Here is a 23,568-nt window from a genome sequence, read left to right as displayed (position 1 = left end):
ATCTCTTACCCATAACAAGCTGGCTGGGTACAGGACACCCTAGCGTTTCCTACGACTAATTCTATAAACAGTTGGCACTTCTCACACATTTAATTAGAGAAGCTGAGAGGAGTAAGATCATAACCGCTGCTAGGCCTATAGCCTGACTAAAACCATTTCCTGAAATATGTATAATCCGCGCTTTATAGATCGGTATGGATATTTCAATTGAATATCAAGAATAAATGAATGATCCAACACTGATTTTATTTATTGATAATCCTGAGCGCTGCACATCCAGTTATATTATAAAACCATTTCCTGACACCAAACCTTAGAGATGGTGAATGGATTAGTTTTCTTTTTGCGGGCTTTTTACCCTTTATTTTTCTTTGTGATCCTGACAGTAACACACTTCCTGTCCTAAGCTAACAAAGCTCACTCAGTGTACTGTATCTATTTCATAAGAGTTACCTGTGCTGCATAGTCATTTGTAGTTGCCCTGTGATTGTCTCAGTACATCTATACACCTTGTTCTCTTTATTATTATATAGGGACAAAGATCATCCTGACCTTCACCTCTGGGCCTGTCCAATTAAGCCGCGAGAATCGGGTCAAGTAAACGACAAGTGGTCAGCGCCTTCCTCAAATGACCGGGGAACATGTAGACAGAACAATAAAGGTCCCACAAACAGTCCGAACAGGACGGAAGATACGTATATAACTAATGAGCACAGCTATCAAAAGCCCCAGAGTTCCGACCAAGGAGGCAAACCCTCAGATGACACTGGAAAGTCTTTCGATGACAGTGGCGTGATTCTGGAAGGCCAAAACGCAAATCTTCAGATGGATAATAAGAAAAGTTTACAGAATGTTTCTGTTAGAAGAACTGATGAGGTGAGTGGTAATACACCTTTCTAGAAAGGCGATACAGGATGCATTGATCCAATCACAAAATGTTCTACTGCATGGCTTAAATATATTAATAGTACTTCACTGTGCAATGGTTTAGTTTTTTACATTTGTATTTCCATTGGTACCTGGATTCAGTGTAATTAAAGTAATTATTATCTTTTATGATCCTTTTTTTTCCAAAGTTTGTGGCCATAAAACCCCCTCCCTTAGCTAACATTTATAGTAATGTCTATTGTTATGTTTCAGGTTGTAATGGCAGAGGTGAGCAGTGATAGGAAATCAGAAGAGCAGCTGGATTCTCATCTTCAGTGGCAGCTCAATCTCCTGACACACATAGAGAGTGTGCAGAATGAGGTCACCAGCCGTATGGACCTCATAGAGAAGGAAGTAGATGGTATGTTCAAGTTCTCAGTATTCCTGCCACCATCAGTAATGTTTTCATGTGTTTGAGAGGAAAAGAGATGATGAGATATAAAAAGTAATAATGATTCCTTTCTTTTTCTCTCATTTTCCGCTATGTTTTGTCCTTCCTTCTCTCACTTCCTTTCCTTCTTTCTCCCCTTTCCTTCCTCTCCCTTTTTCTTTCCTTCCCTACTTTCTTCTATTCCTTCTCCCTGTCGCCTGCCCTCCATTTTTCTAACCTTTCCTTTCTACCTATTTCCTCTTTCACCTTCCTTTTTCCTTGCTTTCTATTTCCCTTTCTCTCTGTCTCCCTTTTCTCCATCTTCCTTTCTTGTCTACATCACTCTTTTATCTCTCTTTCTTTCTTTCTCGATTTATTTTTCTTTCTTTCTTCCCTCTTTCTTTTTCCCCTCTTTCTTTCCTTTCCCTCTTTCTTTTCCTCCTCCGTCTCCTTCCTTCATTTCCTTTCTTTCTTTCTCTTTCTTTTTCTTTCCTTACCTTTTTCTTTTTCCCTTCCCTTTTCTTTTTCTTTCTTCTCTTTCTTGTTCGTTCTTCTCTTTCTTGTTCTTTTTTCCCTCTCTTGCTCTCCCTCCCTCCCATTCCTTCCTTCATTGCTCTCTCTCTCTCGCTCTTTCTTCCTATCTTTCTTCCCTTTCTTTCCTTCCCCCATTCTCTCTCTCTCTACCTCCCTCTCTTTTTCTCTCCTTCCTTCTCTCTCACCTTCCTCTTTCTCTCTCCCCCTCCCTCTTTCTTTCTCTCTCTACTTCTCTTTCCCTCATGGCCTCCCTTCCTCCCTCTCTCTCACAGTTCTAGAGAGCTGGCTGGATTTCACTGGAGAGCTGGAGCCCCCTGATCCCCTAGCACGACTACCCCAGCTAAAAAGACGAATCAAGCAGCTCCTGACAGACATGGGCAAAGTTCAACAAATCGCTACCCTCTGCTCTGTATGACGAAAAAGAAGAGAAATCGGCTGAACTATTTTCTTACTTAGATTTCAAAAAAACAAAAAAAAGTTTGTACAGGTTTTATTGACTATATAAATATATTAATTGTATCAATCCTTTACAAGGATTATAAATGAGACCTTTAAACCAGTCAAGACATGCCTGAACCCATGGTAAGCAAAACCAAACAATTTCCTACAGTGGCCTATCCTGCTCCTGGGATACTGGTACATGCGAATGACATATATTACACCCCCCCAGGAGCGCAGTGGTGGTGTGCTGTCATCATTCAATGACTCGTAAAGTTACCAGCTTGTCTTGGAAAATGTATTATCCTCCTGCTAAAGCAGTATTGCAGCAAATTCTACCTTTTATTTTCCAAAATCATTTTCTTTACCTTGTTAAATATTATTATTAAGCTATGTCTGGCACAAAGTAGTTTGGCTTGGAGCTCTAAGACCCAAGCTATTTATACAGCAAACCTTAAAGGGAAACTATAGTGTATTTTCAGTTAATTTAAAACTACTCTGTCTTTAAAAAGAAGACTGCACAGTAAAGAGCTCCCTGCAAAGACAACATTAGAGGGTATGTAAACCCAAAAACAAAGCTTTGATATATTGCAGCTTAGCAGTCCTTAGATGTGGTGGCTGCATTCGGTTTTTTTTCTGTCTGTTATTTCCTTTATTTTCACATGGTGATCCTGCCACCAACACACTTCCTGTTACTTGTATCTACACTGATTTCTACATTGTACAGTGGTACCTCGGTTCACAAACTTAATTAGTTCCGCGATTCTGGTCGCGAGCCGATTTGGTCGTTAACCTGAATCAAACTGCGATCTCGACTAGAGGAAGCCACGACCATGTGTCAGAGCAGGAAAAATGGCTGCGGTTGTGTTCGTCACCCAATTGCTGAGTTCGCGAACGGAGGCAAAATTTTGCTGAACTTCCTGTTCGCGAACTGAATTGTTCGCTAACAGAAGCGTTCGTGAACAGAGGTTACCACTGTATCTATGGAGTGAGCCAAGTTTGCCACACTGGCTGGACTTCAAACATGTCTGCCTGTTGTTTGTCACCATTACATTGTGGAACGACTATTAGTTTATGCAAGAAAGATCAGGATATTAGTGCTGTCAGTGCATCACACAGGAAGTGACATGGACATTCCATTTCTGACAAGATCAGCAGGTATTTCTTCAAATGAAAACTAGACCCGATGAAGCTTAGCATGAAGTGATCACAATGGATGTCGCCAAATATACAGGATAGAGTGTCACCAGCACTCGAAGGATGCGTTTCCACAATTTATTGCAAGCACATACTGGCTGATGAATAAACCTTCCACCCAGCTGGGTGAATGCTGTCCAAGCAACAATATCGCTACTAGATGGTGCAGAGGAGCATAGGAATGCCTAGTGGCGGTAATGTCGTGTGAGAACTGCATTCGCCCAGCTTTATGCTGGGGCAGAAGGTTGGTACATCAGCCCCGTTATGTAACATAGGTCAATATTCCAACGTTTCAGGGCCTTAGAGGGGGTCGCTTTTCTCTGGGCGGGTCAATGACATCCTCAGTGGCCCTGAAACATTGGCAAATTGATCGATGTGACTTTTTGGACCAGAGAAACGATTGTAGGTGTGTCAAGTATTTGGTGCAAGGAAATCAGCTTTTTTGAGCAAAATAATAGTTCAATTAGAAGGGTTTCAAATGAAAGATGTGACTACTGCACCAGTTGTGAAAAAAAACCCAAGTGTGACTTTTTACACCGAACATTCTCAAATAATAATGATTCAGAAAATGAGTCTGTCCTTATTGGCACGATAGAGGTGTGCAGTAATGCCCCACAAGGATGATGGTGCTAGACAGTTACACATTCTGCTACAGAGGTAGGCAACCTCCTTCACTCCAGCTGTTGTGGAACTACAGGTCCCATGATGCATTGCATTGATCTGTGTCCTATATATTTAAAAGCTATTGCAGCGACCACGTCTAAGGACTGCTAAGATGCAATATACTGGGGGGAATTTATCAAAACTGGAGCAGACAAAATCTGGAGCAGTTCTGCATGGCAACCAATCAGCTTCTCTCTTTCATTTTTAAATCTTAACTGAACAAACTGAAAAGAGAAGCTGATTGGTTGCCATGCACAGCTGATCCAGTTTTTTGTCTGCTCCAATTTTGATAAATTTCCTCCTTTTGTGTTTTTTTTTTTTAAGGTTTGAATACTCTTTAAATACTCCTCCTGCGCTCCGTTCACTGCAGTAGTGAGGAAGAAAAACCGGCTGAAGGTTCTGCAGAATCTAAAACTTCCAGGATTGCCAACTTCCTGTTTGCTGTGGTTGCTCCCACTGTAATAATGTAGGAGCCGTTAGATGGAACCACTGAGCGCACACGGGGGGGTGAAAATCGACTTTCCTGTAATTGTCAGATTCTCCAGAATCTTCTGCTCGTGGTTTTATTTCACTAGCGCAGAGATTGGAGCGCGGGCAGCAAGAGAAGCGAATATTTAATGCATCTCTCACGGAGAACTTTATTGTACAGTTTTATTTGGGCGACAGAGTAATATAAAGAAAAATTACTTTTAAAGTAATATTTTTATGCAATTTTAAGCAACTTTAGAAAATGAAAGTAAATTTCTATACACGCTTGCTGTATTACATATACAGATTTTAGGATTCTCCCGATCTGTGTCTCATTGTTGTCACTCAGCATCCCTGATTAGTTGCTAAGATAAAAGAGTGCAGTAAGGAACAGCACGCAGCAGGGAGTAGAGCCTGCACATGTAATGAACAAGTATGGCTGCCTCTATGTGCGTTATAATTATCAGCTATACAGACAAAGTCTGTAACGCATGCCGATACGATTATTTAATGATGAGATCATTTTCACTCATCAGTCTTAAAAAAAATAAAATAATTACACTATAGTTTCCCTTTAATGGTCCGATTGCTATTGTTCCTGTTGGTAGATATTGTCTGTCTGACAAACCATATTCATGGTGCCACATTTAAATACCCGGTTCATTGTTGTAATTGGGTTATCTTATTCACTCCACTCTAATGTTTTTATTACGGGTGGTGAGCCGAATTGCCCTCTACGTTCTTCCAGTTCTCGGGGATGCCATTGGTGAGGTCTCTGGGCAGTGTGAATTCTCCACAGTAGATGTTTCTTGTTCCTTCTCCTTGATGTGGGCATCATCTAAAATGTTCTTACAGTGTCTTCAGACTCTCTAAGCTTAAAGTGAATATGTCACTTTGCTTATTCAGGGTGAAGTGACAGGTTTTCTTGAGAGGCCACCTCTCCGCACCTATTGATACTTACCTTCCTTGCTCTGCCCCTGTAATACGCTCGCCTGCCGGAGGGTTGAGTCTGCTACCTGTGTAGGCTCCAGGTCTGATCTTACACAGGGTTAAAGGGTAAGTTCACTTTCTCAAGAAATTTGAGAAAATTAAGTTACCCGCTCATATCTGGCCCCCTCTCCCCCACTATACTTACCTTTCGACGAACGCTCCTTCCGCTCCGCGGGTATGGGTGTACTGTCCGTACCCCGTACTGCTGTCCAGGGCAGCCCTCCGCTATGGATTGCAGATTGCCAGCACTCATTGGTCAGCGAGGTCACCTGACTGAGCTGTCCAATGACGAGCACTTCTTGAATGCTTGCAATTTGCGAAATTCTAAATCCATAGGGCTGGGCTGCGTTCATTTACTTAGGAAAGTGAACTTACCCTTTAATGACTTGTTCCTACCCTGATTGGCCAGTCAGGCAGGGCCTCCTGGGAGGAAGTGGAGGCAGTCTCATGCTCCCCATATCTGGAAGTATCAGGTATTTCCAAGGGCTTTGACAGATAAACAGAGCAGCAGGGAGGCAGTGTCAGAGGGAAAGGGAAGTTTAATAAAGAGAACCTGTCACTTTGCTCCGAATGGCTCAGTTTGAGTAAACTTTTCCTAGAAGAAACGTGGCAAGCTTCAGTGATGACAAGCTAGCGCCCTGGCTATTATGTTCTTATCCTGACCCTCTGCCTTAATATTTCCAGTCGCTGACCAAGAACAACTTTGCATATCAGGAAAGTCATACTTATTCCGGTTTAGTGGCCCAAAGTATGAAAGCCAGAGGATGAGCATGACAGACAGGCAAGTAGCATGTGCAGAGTGAGAAGTCACCAATGGATGCCTCCATGTTTCCTTTTAGGAAAGGTTTAGCTCCAGATTCCTGACAAATGTGATATTGTAAAGCAAGGCAGTAAAACAAATGTCACAAGTTGTGTTTATTACCCATTGGGTTCCCTTTTTAGGGACATCTCCACCCAAAAGCATTATTTCAATATGGTGGACATTCTGGCTTTTCGGTAATGAGTACAATTTGTCAAATGAATTATTTTGCTATCCTGCCTTGCTATGTTCATTTTTTTCCAAATGATGACACCATGTCCCCCATGTTAAAATGTTGAAGGAGTGTAAATATTTGACTGTTATTGAAGGTTGTTTATACGTATCTTGGCTTTCATGTAAAGCCCAACTCCAGGCAAAGCGTACAGTGCGGAAGGGATGCAACGTCTATCTGGGTTTTATTACTGTTCATTGAAAGATTGTCTCACTTTCTCTCCTGGTGAGGCAGGGTGTCACAGGTACAGGAAGTGACGGGAAATTAGGAATGCACCTATACCGGTTTTTCGGTATCGGGTACGAGTACCAATATTTTTTCCGGTACTCGCCTATACCGAATACCCATCCCGGCTTATCCGGAAGCCTATTGAAAGAACACCAGCTTTACGTCCCGAGGCAGCCTCGCTTCCTGACCAATCAGGAAACCCAGTGGCACGTCATGACCCACCTCCCGGCTTCCTGATTCGCTAGGAAGCCTGGCTTCCTGACCAATCAGGAAACTGGGCGGCGGGTCATGACGTGCCCCCTGGCTTCCTAGTAACGAGTGAAGCCGTCTTCCTAGCCAATCGGGAAGCCTGGAAGTTGGTCATGACGTGCAGCCTGGCTTCCTGATTAGTCACCAGTATTGGTATCGGTGCATCCCTACAGGAAATCTTTTAGATGGGGGACAGAGGAAGCAATAAAAGAAGACTAGGGAAGGGATGAAGTCCTCAATTTGTATTGCTGTGTCTGTCCACCTGTATGGTGACACTGACTCCCATTATACCGACTTATCGGTAGTTGAAGGAAGTCAATTCATATGGGATCCTGTGGCTCTGATGAGGCCACTCTTAACAAAAACAGGGAACCCTGTAACTAGGGGAACCAGAATTTTAAGATCCACGTGTGATTGCCAGACCAAGGATCAAAGAGGCCAAAATCTTTTAATATCAATTTTTGTTCATAACATTTCGGAGACTAAATCACCTCCCTTCATCAGGGCTTGTATCATTGAAATGTTCCAAAGGCATTCTTTGCTGTCTCCTCAGCCCTGAAATATTTCAATAATTACTATATAAACATAAATCCTGGTGATGGTGCTGTTCTAAGTCCTCTTTTCTACTTGCGGTATACAAACCCTGATGAAGGGTGGAATGTTCTGAGCCCCTGAAATGCGTTGGCTGTTTTATGTTATGATCAAACACTGGCCTTTTAGATCACTAATATTAAAGGAGAACTATGGGGAGAGTGAAATGCACTCCTCCCCATAGTTAGAGCCAGCATGTGATACTGCAGCTGTCACATGCCGGCTTTAAAGCCTGAGAACTGAGTGATCACAAACTGCTGATCGCTCAGCTCGTGGCTTCTCCCTGCAGAGGGCGGTGAGTGTCAGTCACCGCTCCCTGAAGGGATTCCCCCCTCCATTCCTCCAGTGCTGACTGGAGGGACTGACCGGGAAGGGGTGGGCACAGCTGGCTTTAGAGAGGCAGAGCCAGCTGTCAGGTAGCGGGGTGGATCCTGACTATGTTGTCAGGGTCTTTCCTGGCTGCTGCATGGCTCTGTACTGTTGGCATATAGTGGGCAATAGCCTGCTATCTGCTGCGTTTTGGATCACAGGGGAACATTAGTAAATGTGACCCAAAAGAGAACTAACACTTAAAGACCATAGTTTGCCCATAGTTCCCTTTTAAAGATTCTGGACTTTTAGATTTTTTGTCTTATTAGACTTAACAGCAATAAAAACCTGACAGAGGTTCTCTCCCTTCTTGAGTCTATTAGAGCTTTTTTCTAGAGTTGGGCTTTAATCCTGCATTGCTGCTTTTTATGAATGCCGTACAATGGTGTACACAGAGTTTATATTCACATTGGTCTTCTGTAAGGTAGTTCTAGAGGAAGACGTTAACCTGTCATGAGAGAGATACGCAATTTCTGGCCTCCTCATGAATATGGAAATTGCCTGGCTGTGTCAATGTCCCAGCACAGGCCTTGTTGTAAAGGAGCAATGGCAGCCTACATTACTCTTGTCATTGCAGGGGTCCGCTATGTCCTTCTCAGTTACTCACAATGGCAGCTGTTCACAGATTTACGTTCTTTATATAAGAGGATGAGAGCTGTGTGAAGTTCAGTCCTTGCTCTGAAATCAGCTAGGCTGAGCGGGCCTAGAGGTCGGGTTAGGAGCTGCTCTTCAGTCCCGGGTGTATCTGTTGCAGTTTTCTTAAAGCTCAATTGAACTTGCAAATGAGGGCCCTTGCTTACTGTGTGGAAGCAGTGATCTCTCTGCAGAGGTCCAACACGCTCCCCGGGAGTGAGAGCTAGAGCTCTCCAATAAGCAGGGAGAGGGCATTTTGCTGACACACCTCCTGCCTGCAGAAAAGCTCATGCTCCCTACTGATTGGAGAGCTCTAGCTGTGACTCTGCAGGGGGCATGTCGGACTTCCACAGAGAGACTGTGGTTGCCTTATAAAGACAAGTATGGCCGCAGCTAACGATTATTTTCATAATCGATTAGTTGCCCGATTATTTGTTCAACTAACCGATTGGTTGCATTTAAAAAAAAATCTCTCTTTTTCTCTCTCACACACTGTCTCCCTCTCCCCCCCCTCTTTCACTCTCTCTCTCTCTCACACTGTCTCCCTCTCTCACTGTCTCCTTCTCACTGTCTCCCTCTCTCTCTCTCACACTGTCTCCCTCTCTCTCTCTCTCACTGTGTCCCTCTCTCTCTCTCTCACACACTGTCTCTCTCTCTCTCACTGTCTCCCTCTCTCTCTCACACTGTCTCCCTCTCTCACTGTCTCCCTCTCACTGTCTCACACTGTCTCCCTCACTCTCTCTCTCATCGATTAGTTGTTCAGCCCTAAAGAAAAGCTGTAAGACTGAAAGCCTTTTTGTTTTTGAAACACCAAGCAACAAAGTTCATTTGGGCTTTAACCCTCTCTCCGGCACAGCTGATTTCCGATGAGGGTTCGGACTTCATACAGACTCTCTTCTGTGGAAGGCAATGATCTGAGGGCTGTAAATCTGTGAACAGCACTGTGGAGAACGTTACAAAGGAATGTATCAAGACGGAAATACAAAAGTTGCCACTGCTGACCTGTTTTTGAAGGTGCACAATCCTGGACCTGGTATAGTAAGTGGTAAGTAACAGATTTGGGAAGAATTGCTAAGTATTGTATCCGCTGGAACATTCACTAAAAAAACAAGTTAGCAATGGCAGCTTGACTCTGATCGGTTCCCTATAACTCTCTCCCCTTTGGGAACCAATTTAGGAAATATTGTGCCAAACCTATATGACTACTATGGACAACGGGAATCGCGGCCTGTCCGGCGTACTGGTTTTTCAAAAAAATATACCTGGTCTCCAGTTTTAACCTTTTCATTTGCAGTGTTTATAATAGATGTGTATATAAATATATATTATATATTTTATTTTGCCCTGAGTAATTCAAAAACAACCCCTGTAATTTCTTTTCACGTGTACACTGAATAAAGAAATCCTCAGCAGGCATGAGGACACGACCGGCGGCACATGTGACTGTTCTTTGCTGTAGAATGGGCAAGCTTATCACTTCCTGTCCCCCCTCTGCTTCCAGCTGGCAGGTCAGTGCTTGGGATTGTTCTTCCCTGACTGCTCCCATTGGCTATCGCTCAGGGACTTCTCATTGCTTAATCTTGCCTGTGGCACGGCATTGTGGGAAATTTTTTATCAGTAGCTGGCTGTGTTGCTGGAGCTTGGCACTGCCTCTAGCTGGTAGTTATAGCTGAGATTTGTAGTTCCTCCTTTATCCTCAGCCTCTGGGAGAGATGTTGAGACTTGTAGTCCCTCCATCATCCTCTGGCTCATATGCTGATATTTGTAGTTCCTCCCTCATCCACTGCCTTTGACATGAATACTGAGTCTTCTAGTTCCTCCCTCATCCTCCCTCTGGGATGCTCAGTCTTGTAGTTCCTCCCTCAACTTCTGCCTGGGATGCTCAGTCTTGTAGTTCCTCCCTCAAACTCTGGCTGGGATGCTGAGTCCTGTAGTTCCCCCTGAACCTCTGGCTGGGATGCTGAGTCTAGTAGTTCCTCCCTCGACCTCTGGCTGGGATGCTGAGTCTTGTAGTTCCCCCCTCAAACTCTGGCTGAGATGCTCAGTCTTGTAGTTCCCTCCTCAACCTCCGGTTGGGATGCTGAGTCTAGTAGTTCCTCCCTCGACCTCTGGCTGGGAAGCTGAGACTTTTCGTTCCCTAGCCACTGCCACTGGCAAGGATTTGTATCCTAGAGTGTGCAATACAAAATAAATTCCACTGCGCTCAGCCAGCAAACAGGATCTAAAGAACACAAGTTTCAGATATTTGCAGATCTATATGGGAGTGGTGCATTGTATCAAGGTACCGCTGTGTCATGTAGCTCTACTGCAGTCTGTAGGAGTATTATTTATAAATAATGTATAATAAAACCACAGGTCTCAGTTTCTCATATACACGGAGGTCTCACACTACGGGGCTGATGTACAACATTTCCGCCCAGCATGCGCTCGATCGCACAACATTACTGCCACTAGATGGAGCCGAGGAGCATAGGAGTTTCCTATGCTTCTCGGGTTGATCTAGTGCAGTGGTGGCAAACCTTGGCACTCCATCTGTTTTGGAACTACAAGTCCCATGAGGCAATGCAAGGCTCTGACAGCCACAGACATAACTCCCAGAGGGAGATGCATGTTGGGATTTGTAGTTTTGGCACAGCTGGAGTGCCAAGGTTCGCCACCACTGATCTAGTGCCATGAGAATAGCATTCGGCCGGTTTTCTGTCGCAAAACTCCAACTCCTCAGGATCTCTAACGACCTGACTTCCGGTTTAGTTAAAAGTAAGAGGTTTGGCCGAGAAGGCTCTACTGCACGTGCGCCACCGCAGCATTTCCCTATACACATACCACACAGCAATAAAGTATTATAATGAACTAGGGTCAGACTAATCCAGCACGTTATTAATTTGAGTTGCCCCACTCAATATGGCTGCCGCTTTGACACCCTTCTCGGCCAAACCTCTTCTAACTAAACCGGAAGTCAGGTCGTTGGAGATCTCGACGAGTTGGAACTTTCGATAGAACACCGGCGAAAAATTGGGTAAATTTTCAAACGGTTTTATAGATCCCCTCTAAAGGCTTCTGAGTGCTGAGGAATTTGCAACTTTTAGACCACCGGAGGACTTTAAGATTGCCCGTGCCTGCTGTAAAAAAACACTAACCTGTCCATTAGAATTGACTTCTGATTTCAAAGTGTTTTACGACATTCTTTTGTTTTATGATTCATTAGAATGTCAGTCTTTTATAAGAAGCCGAACCAAAGGCAAGGAAAAAACAAAAGGGATTCATATTTTTCTGTTGGAAGTCTTCCTTCTAAATATCCACATATGTTTTTCATTGTATTTATAGAGCTGCATGTTTTATAACCCTAGCTGTTCTGAAACATGCATTTCAGTCGTTGCTGGATTCATTTGCACTGCTGTGTTTTGACAGCAGATGTAGAACTACACGGGGTCGAGTTAAGAGTAGAGCGCGTTCACTTTGAATAGGGAATTTTTACTGAACTCATGAATGAGGTAAGAGAAGTGAAAATCAACCAAGCATGCAAAGAAAGTAGTAAAAAAAAAATGGATTTGTGCTTGCACGTGTTTGGATGATTGAAATCAGCACAGCTTCACCTTGTTCACTAAGCTAAGGCTCCCCTCACATCTTTTGCAGTGCGGGAGTGCGTGTTATGCCGCACGCGATCCCACATGTTGCAATGTTTGGTACGTTGCCATTATTTCCAAATGACACCCTAACACCCCAAGCCATCGCGTGTGCATTGCATGACACCACATTACATGTTAACCTATTACCATGTGATGTGGTGCAATTAGATTTTTTTTTAAAAAGGTGCACTTCTTTCAAGTGCAATTTATCTTCAGTGGGCTGCCCAACACAATGCACCCTGCAGTACCTCTTCACTGTCGCAACGCAGAGGTGTGAACAAGGTCTTAGTGAGAATTCACTTTACAAAGTGAACATGATCTAATCAACCCCGCTGGCTCTGGTATATAAAAATGTAGGAAAAAGATTAACCAAGTTGTTCCCTTTTGCTGTCAGTGAAATTCTAAGATCTCTTTCTGTAATTGGCACTGGGAAATGATCAGACCTGACCCATGTCACTGATCTTTTTGGCTGCGGCATGTAAATGCTGCAACCAGCAAAGTAAACATGGCACCTGCTTTGGTCAATTTATAACTAGCTTAAAGTGACACTAAACTCAGGAGCTAAATCTTAAAAATACATTCAAGTAACTTCATTATTCACAAAAATGTATCTTATTTGTGTATCACTCGGCTGTAGATCCTCCAATCATCTCTGAATTGGTGCTGACACTGTCCTTCCTTCTGGAGGGTGGCTACTTTTGTTGTAGAGTAGTCACCGCTCCAAGCTCGCTCCCCGGATGGACTACAATCTCAATACAAATTAGTAAACTAAACATGAGAGTGTAGTCTATCACAGGAGCGAGCTTGCAGCGGTGACTACTTTACACGACAAACAGGGACCATGGGGAACAAACTTAACCCCCCTCCAGAAGGAAGGACAGTGTCAGCACCAATTCAGAGATGAGTGGAGGATCTACAGTCGAGTGATACACAAATAACAGACATTACTGTTAATAATTATGGTACGTGAATGTATTTTTACAATGTAACCTCTGAGTTTAGTGTCACTTTAAGTGGCTGTGCTACAAACCATGCAAATGTTCTTGGTTTACCAAGTGCTCACTGATGCCCAGTGTCCAAGTAATTAATTAACCCGATTGGCTTTATACACAGGAACAGGAACCTGTCCAAGAAGAAATATGGAAGCTGCCAACGCTCACTTGTTTTTAAAGTTTTATGCTCCAAGGATGATTTGGAACAAGCATGTACAAATCGGGTGTCCCAACGCCTGATCCAATAATGCTTGTTCCAATTCACCAAGTAGTATAGAAGGTATTGGGATGACATGAAACACTCGCCTTCAAAAACAAGTCCGCAACGGCGTTTCCAATATTTCTGTGAATATAAGGTCCCATGACGCATACACTTCCTGTGTGCTCTTCGGAGAGGTACATTATAAAGCTTTGGCACTGCAGCTTTCCTCCTTCAGTGGTTTGCTTGCACTGGGAGAGTACAGACATCGATCTTGGTGTAGAAGTTTAAACTATGAACACCAGAAGCAATGTGTACCCTGTGCACCCTGAGCAAATCAACACTTAAAGGGTTAGTTCACACACAGCTGATATTTCAGTTATTAGTAGATGTCAGAGGGTTAAACCATCTTAAAGTCTCTTCTATCTCTTGGAGACTCTATTGGCGAGATCTCTGTGCTGAGTTCCCAGGTCTACACACCTACTGTGCCTCTTATAGGGGTTCCCACCACCATCCCTGCTGGATTATATATTTTTCTTCTGGAAAATGTAATGGGAGGAGACAGAACAGCCCCAAATCTGGTAAGAAGCGAGTCGGGAACTATGACAGGAAGATCTTGATGTTAGAGCCTGCTAGAGCTGTAAAGCTGGCCATACACATTCAAATCTGATTGTATAACTTCCTTTAGCTTGACTTAAACTCTGTAATGTCCATGCAATTTCTTTTAGATTTACCAAAACTGTCTAATATGAGGACATACCTAAACCCTCTGTTTAATTTGAATCCAGGCAGGCAGGCCTTTGTACTACATAGTTGTTGGTAGATCTAAAAGAAGATTGTAGAGTCCACTTGTAATGTATGTGGTGAGCTTTAAATCCCAAGTGAGCTTTCATAAATCCCCCACGTGCATCAAAACAAAAGCTGTGCAAAGTCTTACAGAAAGTTGCCACAACCTAGAGGAGAAAAGCCTGTCCCCTGCCAGCATGCTGTGAAGAAGGAAACGTTTTCTATGTGGAAGCAGCAGCCTCTCTTCAGAGTTCTGACACTCCTCCTGTTGAGTCCTACCTATAGCTTGCAATCAGAAAAGCTCATACCTCCCATTGACTGGAGAGCTCTTGCTCTTAGTCAGCAGGGCATGTGTTAAACGTCTGCAGATAGACCACTGCTTTCTCACAGAGGGTGCTTCTCTGCAGCATGCTGGCAGGGGACAGGCTTTTCTACTCAGGCTGTGGCTGCTTTCTAAACAAAACGAACTGCAAGATGTTTAACATGTCCCCTGCTGAGTCCGAGCAAGAGCTCTCCTGCCAACGAGGGATGAGCTTTTCTGATTGCAAACTATAGGTAGGACTCAGCAGGAGGTGTGTCAGAACTCTGAAGAGAGGCTGCTGCTTCCACATAGAAAACAAGTCTCCTTCTTTACAGCATGCTGGCAGGGGACAGGCTTTGCTACTCTAGGCTGTGGCAACTTTCTAAAGAAAATGAACTGTAAGACTTTGCACACCTTTTGTTTGGAGGAACCTGAAATGTATTTAATTTAAACGAAAGGTTTCAGCTGTAAGGATATTGTAGAGTTAAATTGTAAAACGTTCGATCAGCTTAAGAAGCCAGTAGGTAAAATAGCCCACCGAACCCCCTTTATAACTAAAATTTCGTTTGGATAGTGCGAGCCGATTGCAGCGGCTTATGTTGGTCAATTTTATATTCATCCATTTTTGCTAAATTTGCTCACAAAATGAAACCTCATGGTCAGATTTTAATTGAGTTGTACTCGATGGTGCTACGTTGTATTACATTTACCAGCCCTGCATAGACAAGGCAGCTGATCCCTTAAATCTTAATGGTGCACATAATGGTGTTGACTGAATACTGATGGTCCCTTCAGTTTGGTGGGGTTCTCAGACTTCGCTTGCTCTAACTGCTTTTCATTTTGCTGTATGACATCACAGGTTTCTTGAAGGAGAGCGAACATCGAACACAAAAGTTAGAATTGTTTTATGGATATCTATTTATATGCATCAGTGGTTTGTTTCCGAACTTGTTCTTTGGCAATAAAAATACTTTTCCATCTCTGTTTGCTGTTTGTCTCCAGTGTCCTCGGTGATAACTTGGTTTGGTAGAAATTAGATTAAACACTCAGCGATCACTGATCCCTGACTGCTTGTACCGCTCTCCATCATGACATGCTGTCACAGGAGGCTGAGCGAGCGGTGCAGGGGGGAGAGCTCAGCCTGCTGTGACAGTGCTGGCTGTCTCCGCCCCCACACACCTCTGATCTGTGACAGAAGGAAGAGCGGTGTGGGAGGAGAGACGCTGGCCGCTCACAGCGCTCTGCCGCCTGTGACAGTTTCTCTTCTCCCCGCTGGGACACAGAGAAGCAACCAGTGGGGAGGAAAGAAAGCAGGGATGCACTGCTATATCGGCCAGAAAATGGCACTTTCGGCATTATACCAAAAGTGCAATTTTTGGCCGATAGGTTTCGGCGGCCGATCTATATCGGTGCAACCCTAATAAAATGTTAAAGGTAAACATTTATTACTTAAAGGGACACTAAACTCAGGAGATGAATCTTAAACATGCATTCAAATACCTTAACTATTAACAATACTGTACCTTGTGCATCATTCGGCTGTAGATCCTCCAATCATCTCTGAATTGGTGCTGACACTGTCCTTCCTTCTGGAGGGTGGCTACTATTGTTCCCCATGGTCCCTGTGTGTGTTGTAAAGTCGTCACCGCTCCAAGCTCACTCCTGTGATGGACTACAATCTCAGTACAAATTAGTGAACTAAACATGAGATTGTTTACAACACACACAGGGACCATGGGGAACAAAAGTAGCCCCCCTCCAGAAGGAAGGACAGTGTCAGCACCAATTCAGAGATGATTTGAGGATCTACAGCCGAGTGATACACAAATAAGATACATTTTTGTTCATAGTTAAGTTACTTGAATACATTTTTAAGATTTAACTCCTGAGTTTAGTGTCACTTTAATTCCCATTTGGTCTTCACTTGTTTGGAAAGTTGCTGCTGCCAAAGGATCTTCTGGCACATTTCTAGAAGTGTCGATCTCTTGGTCCCCCACTGTGCGCTATGGTTTTATTCACTGCCCACTATAGGACACAGTAGTGAAAAAGGGGGCCGGAGGAAGGAATTCTACTATGCAGCAGCGTACCAAGCATCCAAAGCTTCCGGAAGTGTGCCAGATGCAGAAGATTCTTCTGCAGCTTCAAGAGGGTTCAGATTGGTGTCTTAAGCTGGTCATACCCCTATAGATGATCTGCAGATTTTCTATGGTCAGATGGAAAAAGTGCAACAGATTCCTCCACATACGCTAATGAGTGAATGGAGGAATCTCCCACTGGGCCAAGCTTCAGTATCTTGCTAGTCGGCCCCGCTGGCTCTCAAAACACCTGAACATTGCCTGCATCCAATCAGATTGTTCAGGTATTGTGAGAGCCAGCAGAGCCGAGTAGCAAGATACTGAAGAGTGGCCCAGCGGGGGATTCCTCCATCCACACAGTAAAAGTCTTTACAGGCAGTACAGTTAGTTACATTAGAAAGACAACCTGTCATGGCAGAAATAGAGACTGCCATTCCTGAACTCTCCTAGTTCTCTGAATGACATACTGAACCTCTACTGTCAATATTTTGATGGACATGTGACCCACATCACGTATGAAGATAAGGAATCAAGGCTCGGCAAGTAGTGAAGGTGGCTCAGAAGTACAACCAGTCTACTAGAATTTTCAAAGGAAAGTCAGGAATGGCAGCTCTTGTTTTCTTTATCATGACAGCTGTGGGGTCACTGCCCCACCCATTATTCATCGTGCTAATCCCACCCATTATTCATCGTGCTAATCCCACCCATTATTCATCGTGCTAATCCCACCCATTATTCATCATGCTAATCCCACACATTGTTCCGTTCATATATGCACAGCTTCCAGGTATTAGGGAAGCTTGGAGGCAAATTACACAATTCATGAATAAAGCCAAATGAATAGCAGCTTACCTGTGTCTGTACATTTTGGTTTTGATGTTTAGGGAAAAAATCGAATGATCTTTATGAGACCTCAAACTACTATAACCCCAAAAGTTTTCCTGTGACACGATGGCCTCCCTGTGTGTTCAGGACTTCAGTACCTGTTAAATACTGTGATCTGAACCAAAAGTAGACCCACTGGGGTCATAGTAGACCACGGATTGAACAATAGCTTGCAATGCCAGGCTGTAGTAAACAAAGCAAGCAGAGTACTGTCTTGTATTAAAGGAGAACTTGTATTAAAGGAGGCTTTTCCCCATAGTTCTTATTCACAGGTCGGCTAGAACTATGAGGTGAGTAAAAAAGAACTCACCTCATAGTTCTCCTTTAAAAAGGGAATGTACTGTAGAGATAAAGCGATAAGTTTGTCACTTTATAGATCACTGGTTCGGCCTCATCTGGAGTATGCGGTCCAGTTTTGGTCACCAATCTAGAGAAAGCATGTCCTTGAGCTGGGGGTTTGCCCATTTTGATGAGGACAAGGGCCCCTTCCCCACAAACCTGGCCCGGTGGTTGATCCTCGTCAATAACGATGGTCGCCAAGTTGACGAAAGAAAAAATACCTGACGCCCGCCGACACAAATGATCCCGATGGACTCTTGCTTTAAAATGACAGCTCTGGTCCCAAATGTCAGCAAAGGGGCGGAGCAAGTAGTGACATCACAGGACTTGTTCTGTGCTCTCTGCCCCTTTGTTGACATTTGGGAACAGAGCTGTCATTTTGAATCGGGAGTTGGTCAGGATCGGACGTGTCGGTGTGCAGCGGGGATTTTTTCTTTCGGCGTGTCAGCGGGTGTTGTCCAATTGTGTCCCCTCCCTCTTTCCTGCTCTGCCAGGCTACTGCTCGGATCAAGGGTCTGGTAAGACATTTTAGGGGGACCCCATGTTTTTTTTCTTCATTTGTTTGGCGTTGGCGTCCCCCCTAAAGGGTCTGGTATGAATTGGGGAGGAGACTCCACACTTTCTTTTATTTTAACGTTTAGCAACACAAGTTGTTTCCGAATGACATTCGTAAAAAATTTCAGATGCATCCAAATTTCATTATTGGATAATTCGTACACGTTCGGATTCGTTATTTCTTTGCATCTGAATGTCCGAAATTGCAGATTTTTGTCTGAATTTCAATTGAGAAGAAAAGGAATCGCACATGTCTACATGTATACAGAATTCTATTCCTCATAATAAATTAAAGGTCAACCACAGGATCCATAAGCCCTCTTATGTGTAAAATGTCCGCACCCCAATAAGTACCACTCTGTCCTATCATCCATCATAAAAACAACTTTGAATACAATTATCCTAACGACTTGTCATGAACAAAATTTTACAAACTTTACAATATGTATGTTACCCATAACTCGAACTACACCACTTGGCCAAAAGAAAAAAGTCACCAGCTGGATTTCCGGCAGTGTTATCATCTGGGGTTGCTTCAGTTGGCCAGGTCTAGGTTCAGCTACCCCCCTGAATATATTGAATGACCAGGTTCTTCCATCAATGGATTTTTTTCTTCCCTGATGGCACATTGGGCATATTCCAGGATGACAATGCCAGGATTCCTCGGGCTCCTATGGTGAAAGAGTGGTTCAGGGAGCATGAGACATCATTATCCCACAGGGATTGGCCACCACAGAGTCCAGACCTTAACCCCATTGGGAATCTTTGGGATGTGACTCTCCCATCATCACTACAAGATCTTGGTGTAAAAATGAATACAACTCTGGACGGAAATAAATGTTGTGACATTGCATAAGGTTTATGGAAACGATGGCACGGAGAATGCGGTCATCAAAGCTAAAGGTGGTCCAACGAAATATTAGAGTGTGTGACTTTTCTTTTTGGCCAGGCAGTATATAACCAATGCAGAGCTTTAGTGTCCATTGATATTTGTTTGGAGCCTCAATGCTCGTTGGTTGCACTAGGGCACCCCTATTGAATATAATGGGCTGGCAATGCACTACAATGTCCCAAAAACTGGACGTGCCACAACATTTTTAAGGCACAGCAACACACTATGGTGAGTTGCCATGTGTTGCTTTAGTGCTTTGGGGCTCAATTCAAAATAAGTGGCGCCACAATGAGTCAATTTATGCAATGCGTAATGTAAATGGGCTCTTAAAGAAGTGTTTTTAAAAATTATCGCTTGCAGTGGGACCAGCCCAGTGCTTGTTTTTCCTGGGGGGGGGGGTTCAAATAATTGTAGCCCCACTGCAAGGGTTACTTTTTAAAGAACCCGGGAGTTCTACTTTAATGTTTATGGAAATAAAACTTTAATAAACAAAGGTAATTTAACAAAAAATGTCTCCTAGAATCGGAGCTGTAATGGTAAAGTACGGTTCTTATCTGTGCTGTGTTGAATTGCACTTAAAAGGAACAGGTTCACTTTAATACCCATTCCCCCAACAGCCCGTGTTTATGGTTGCTGTCCTGCAAAGTCACCCAGCCACCAGGAGGGATGAATATCCTTTGCATCCATTCAAGGAGGAGGAGCTCAGTGCAATACTGTCATATGGAGGGGTGGAACCAGCCTGTGTAAGCTCTTTCAATCATAGATGCTCATCAGCACTCGTGGGTGCTAGCTAGAGGAGTCTGCATGCAAATGCACCCGGCATAGGAACGCCCACTTCTCCAGACTGACTCCGACATTATGATATTTGCATAACTCCTCCCAAGATCCAGCCCACTGCTTGCATCAGGGCTGAGGGCTCTTAAGAGCAGTACTGAGGCCTGGTGCTGTGATGTTTTCAGGAAGCTATGTACAGCACCCTACCAGCTATGATCTGCCTGTATTCTATCAAAGTTTGTGACTGTGTTAGAATGTGTGACCGGTCGCATAGTCACACATTTAAACATACTCACGCCCACTTTTTCGACGGTGGAATATGTTACTGGCAAAAGGTGAAGAATTCCAACGCTTTCTCAGCTGTTCCAGGGCAGATCAGCATCGCAGATCGCATGTGCAGTAGAACCGATCTGCCCTGGAACAGCTGATCGGTCCTGAAATGTCTCTTCTACCCAACTTTGAGGAATGTGAGATCGCAGTCACAAAGTCGTATAGAAGTGAGATTTCAGGACCGATCAGCTGTTCCAGGGCAGATCGGTTCTCGTGCACATACCATCTGTGATGCCGATCTGCCCTGGAACAGCTGAGAAAGCATTGGAAATCTTCACCTTTGCCGGTCACATATTTCGCCGCCAAAAAAGTCACAAACTTTGATGGAACACCTGCAAGCACAGAGTCCCAGTGATGATGTTGAAAATAAGGTAAATTGGTTTTATTAGCCCCCGTATGTGATAGCAATAAAGTTTAGTGGAAAAAAAAAAAAGGAAAAAAAAATTTAAGTTCCCCCCCCCAAATTTAAAGTTACACATAAAAAAATAATAAAAAAACAAAAAAAAAATTTAAAGTCCCTACCCATACATACACGCATGCAAACATGCGTCGGGGGCGCATACGTGCAAAAAAGACGATTGCGCCCATTACGCCGCACATGTTAAATATCGCCGCGAACGTCGCAGTGAGAGCAATAAGTCTAGGGCCATCAATCACTGATAACACTAAACTGATGAGCGGTAAAAGCTTTTAAAGCGTCGCCTATGGCCAATTTTGGGTATGGTAGTTTTATGCGACATGTTTGGTGTCTATTTACCCGACGTGATGCAATCTTTTATATTTTACCAAAAAACTGGTTAATAATAAATGTTTCCTAACATAATGTAAAAAAACCTTTTTTTTCCAAAATTTTCTGTAATTTTTTCCTAATTATAATTTTTTTAAAAAAACGCAGTGGTGATTAAATAACACCAAAATAAAGCTCTATCTGTCCCTAAAAAATGGTATAAAATTAATTTCAGTACAGCGCTGCATGACGGAATAAATATCAGTCAAAGGACTGCAGCGCTGAACACTGAAAAATGGCCGGGCCAGGAAGGGGGTCTAAACACCTGGTCTTGAAGTGGTTAAGTAAAACAGTGAAAGAAAAGTGTCCTTTTATTAACATTTGTACAATTGTGAAATGACTCCGTGTTCTGTATGCTGCAATGGATTAGAAGTTTGATTTGTTGCTTGTGACACCCGTGACCTAAGCGTGATCTCAGATCGGTATGTTCTGCTCAACCTCTCACAGATTCATCTCGCTCCAGTAACCGGCTCAAGATGTCGGAACATAAACAGCGGCGTGGCAGGATGACTCTGCAGTCTAATGCCCTATTCACCTGTCACCGCTGCTTTCCTGATGGTAGATACGTAGCGGGCCTAGCAAAGCATGCTGGGACTTATAGTTCCTGAGTATCTGTGAGCGCCCTTATCAAGGGTTCAGGTGGACGGGGGCTCGCAATAGAACCTGCTGCGTCTGAAGAGAATGGGCAAAGCAGGTCAAATGAAGCCTCTGTCATCTACACCACTCTGCTGAATCTACTGAAATGCGTTTGGTGTTTGCTGCCCTGGCATGGCCATCAATACAGGCAGTACTACTGCACTTGGCCCTACCAGGTCAGCAGGGGGGCCCAGTCCCAGCAAGGGCTGCCTGTGGGCCCAGTGTCCTCCATTCCCCTTTCCCTGCGTCTCACCCTCCGTTTCTCATTCTTCTTTGACTACAAAGCCCAGAATCCCCCATGCCACGCAGGAAGGAGGGTGGGTCCAGTGTGGGTGGCCTCGGAGGATCAGCTGTGAGGCAAACACAGGGCATCATGGCAGACACTTCAGGAGGGACCTGCAAGCGCACCCCCTCCAGGTGCAACTTAACCCAAATCCCAGGAAAGGAACAGCCACAATATGACCAGCAGGGGCATCCCTACACTATTTGCCGCCTGAGGCGGGGGGAATAATTAGGGTTGCCACCTGTCCAGGATTCACCTGGACAGTTCGGGTTTTGAATGCTGTGTCCGGGTTTCATGGCAGCAGAAACCCGGACACAAGATGTTAGGCAGACAGGGGCAACCAAAATTAAGATAGGGGCTACTAGAGTGTTCGGGTTTCGCTTGATGAAAAGGTGACAACCCTAGGAATAATGGTGGTGGCTCATGTACCGGAAGCTGCACTGTACCTCTGTCTGGGGTCCCGCACAGCTCACTGACATCACTGGCTGCCAGGAGCTGGGTGGGGTGCCAGGCAGAGCATGACGCTCAGTTACTGAGAACCAGTGATGTTAGGGAGCTGTGTGAGACACCGGCCAAAAGCTCTTAGTAACCTGGGATGCAGCCCAGGTTACTAAGTCACATTTGCCACCCCCCGTGAACCAATGCGATGTGGCTTGAGGGCAACACCCTCAGGCTGCCTCATTATAGGCACAACCCTGGCGCGGGTGGCACTGTGTGTCTGGGGGATGCAGATAAGCCGTGATTTCTAATGGTGTCCCAGCATATTGGTAGTGAGCACTTTTGAAAATGACTATTGATCCGAAGTCTTGCTTGGTCTGCATAAATAATAGACCCAATTGCACATTTTTGGCACATCGCATAAACTGGGAGGACTCTGGTGGAGGTAACTGTGGCAGTTAAGTGTAAAGGGGAAGGTCTGAAGGATGGAGGGGGGTTGCTGCAAACACAAATTTATATAGCTCTTTCACCAAACTCACATGCAGCTGTCCCATCTACCAAACACATAAAGGTCTATTTATAAACAATTCCCTGGGCCTTAGCTCTTTGAATATCTGTGAATGTTCATTTTGTGCAAATAATGATAAACATGAATGCTCCTAATATATTTTTTTTCCAGGTGGAATGTAGTGTAGTGTAACACTTCATTATGTCCACTAGTTGGCGCTGAGGAGCATAGGGAACAAATACTACTTCCCTACGCTCATCAGCTCCATCTAGTGGACATATTGTGTATTACATTACAATACATTCGGCCTGGGAAAACAAATCAATTAGGAACATTAATTTTTTCCATCATTCATCCAAAACGAACATTCACAGATATTCGCAGGGTAAAGGGCCCTGGGAATTGTTTACTAATAGACCCCACACTGTATATAGCTGGCACTATAGCAAGTGAAATAAAAAAAAATGAAGGGAA

The 23,568-nt window shown here is 44.0% G+C and overlaps 1 protein-coding gene across 1 annotated transcript in view; it reads left to right on the top strand.

Annotated features, from left to right (window-relative positions):
• Nucleotides 1–2,471, top strand: part of PHF20L1 (PHD finger protein 20-like 1) — a 105,861-nt gene extending 103,390 nt beyond the window's left edge. The window contains exons 19-21 of the mRNA XM_018563078.1: nucleotides 534–876; nucleotides 1,141–1,288; nucleotides 2,104–2,471. Of these exons, the coding sequence (XP_018418580.1) occupies nucleotides 534–876; nucleotides 1,141–1,288; nucleotides 2,104–2,246 (634 nt within the window). The 3' untranslated portion in view covers nucleotides 2,247–2,471. The remainder of the gene's footprint in view (nucleotides 1–533; nucleotides 877–1,140; nucleotides 1,289–2,103) is intronic.
• Nucleotides 2,472–23,568: the final 21,097 nt, after the last annotated feature.

The sequence above is a fragment of the Nanorana parkeri genome, unplaced genomic scaffold (assembly GCF_000935625.1).
Source record: "Nanorana parkeri isolate BGI_ZX_2015 unplaced genomic scaffold, ASM93562v1 scaffold629, whole genome shotgun sequence".
In the NCBI taxonomy this organism is placed as follows: Eukaryota; Metazoa; Chordata; class Amphibia; order Anura; family Dicroglossidae; genus Nanorana; species Nanorana parkeri.
Note: the sequence above shows the minus strand (reverse complement) of the source record. Positions and strands in the feature narration are given on the sequence as shown.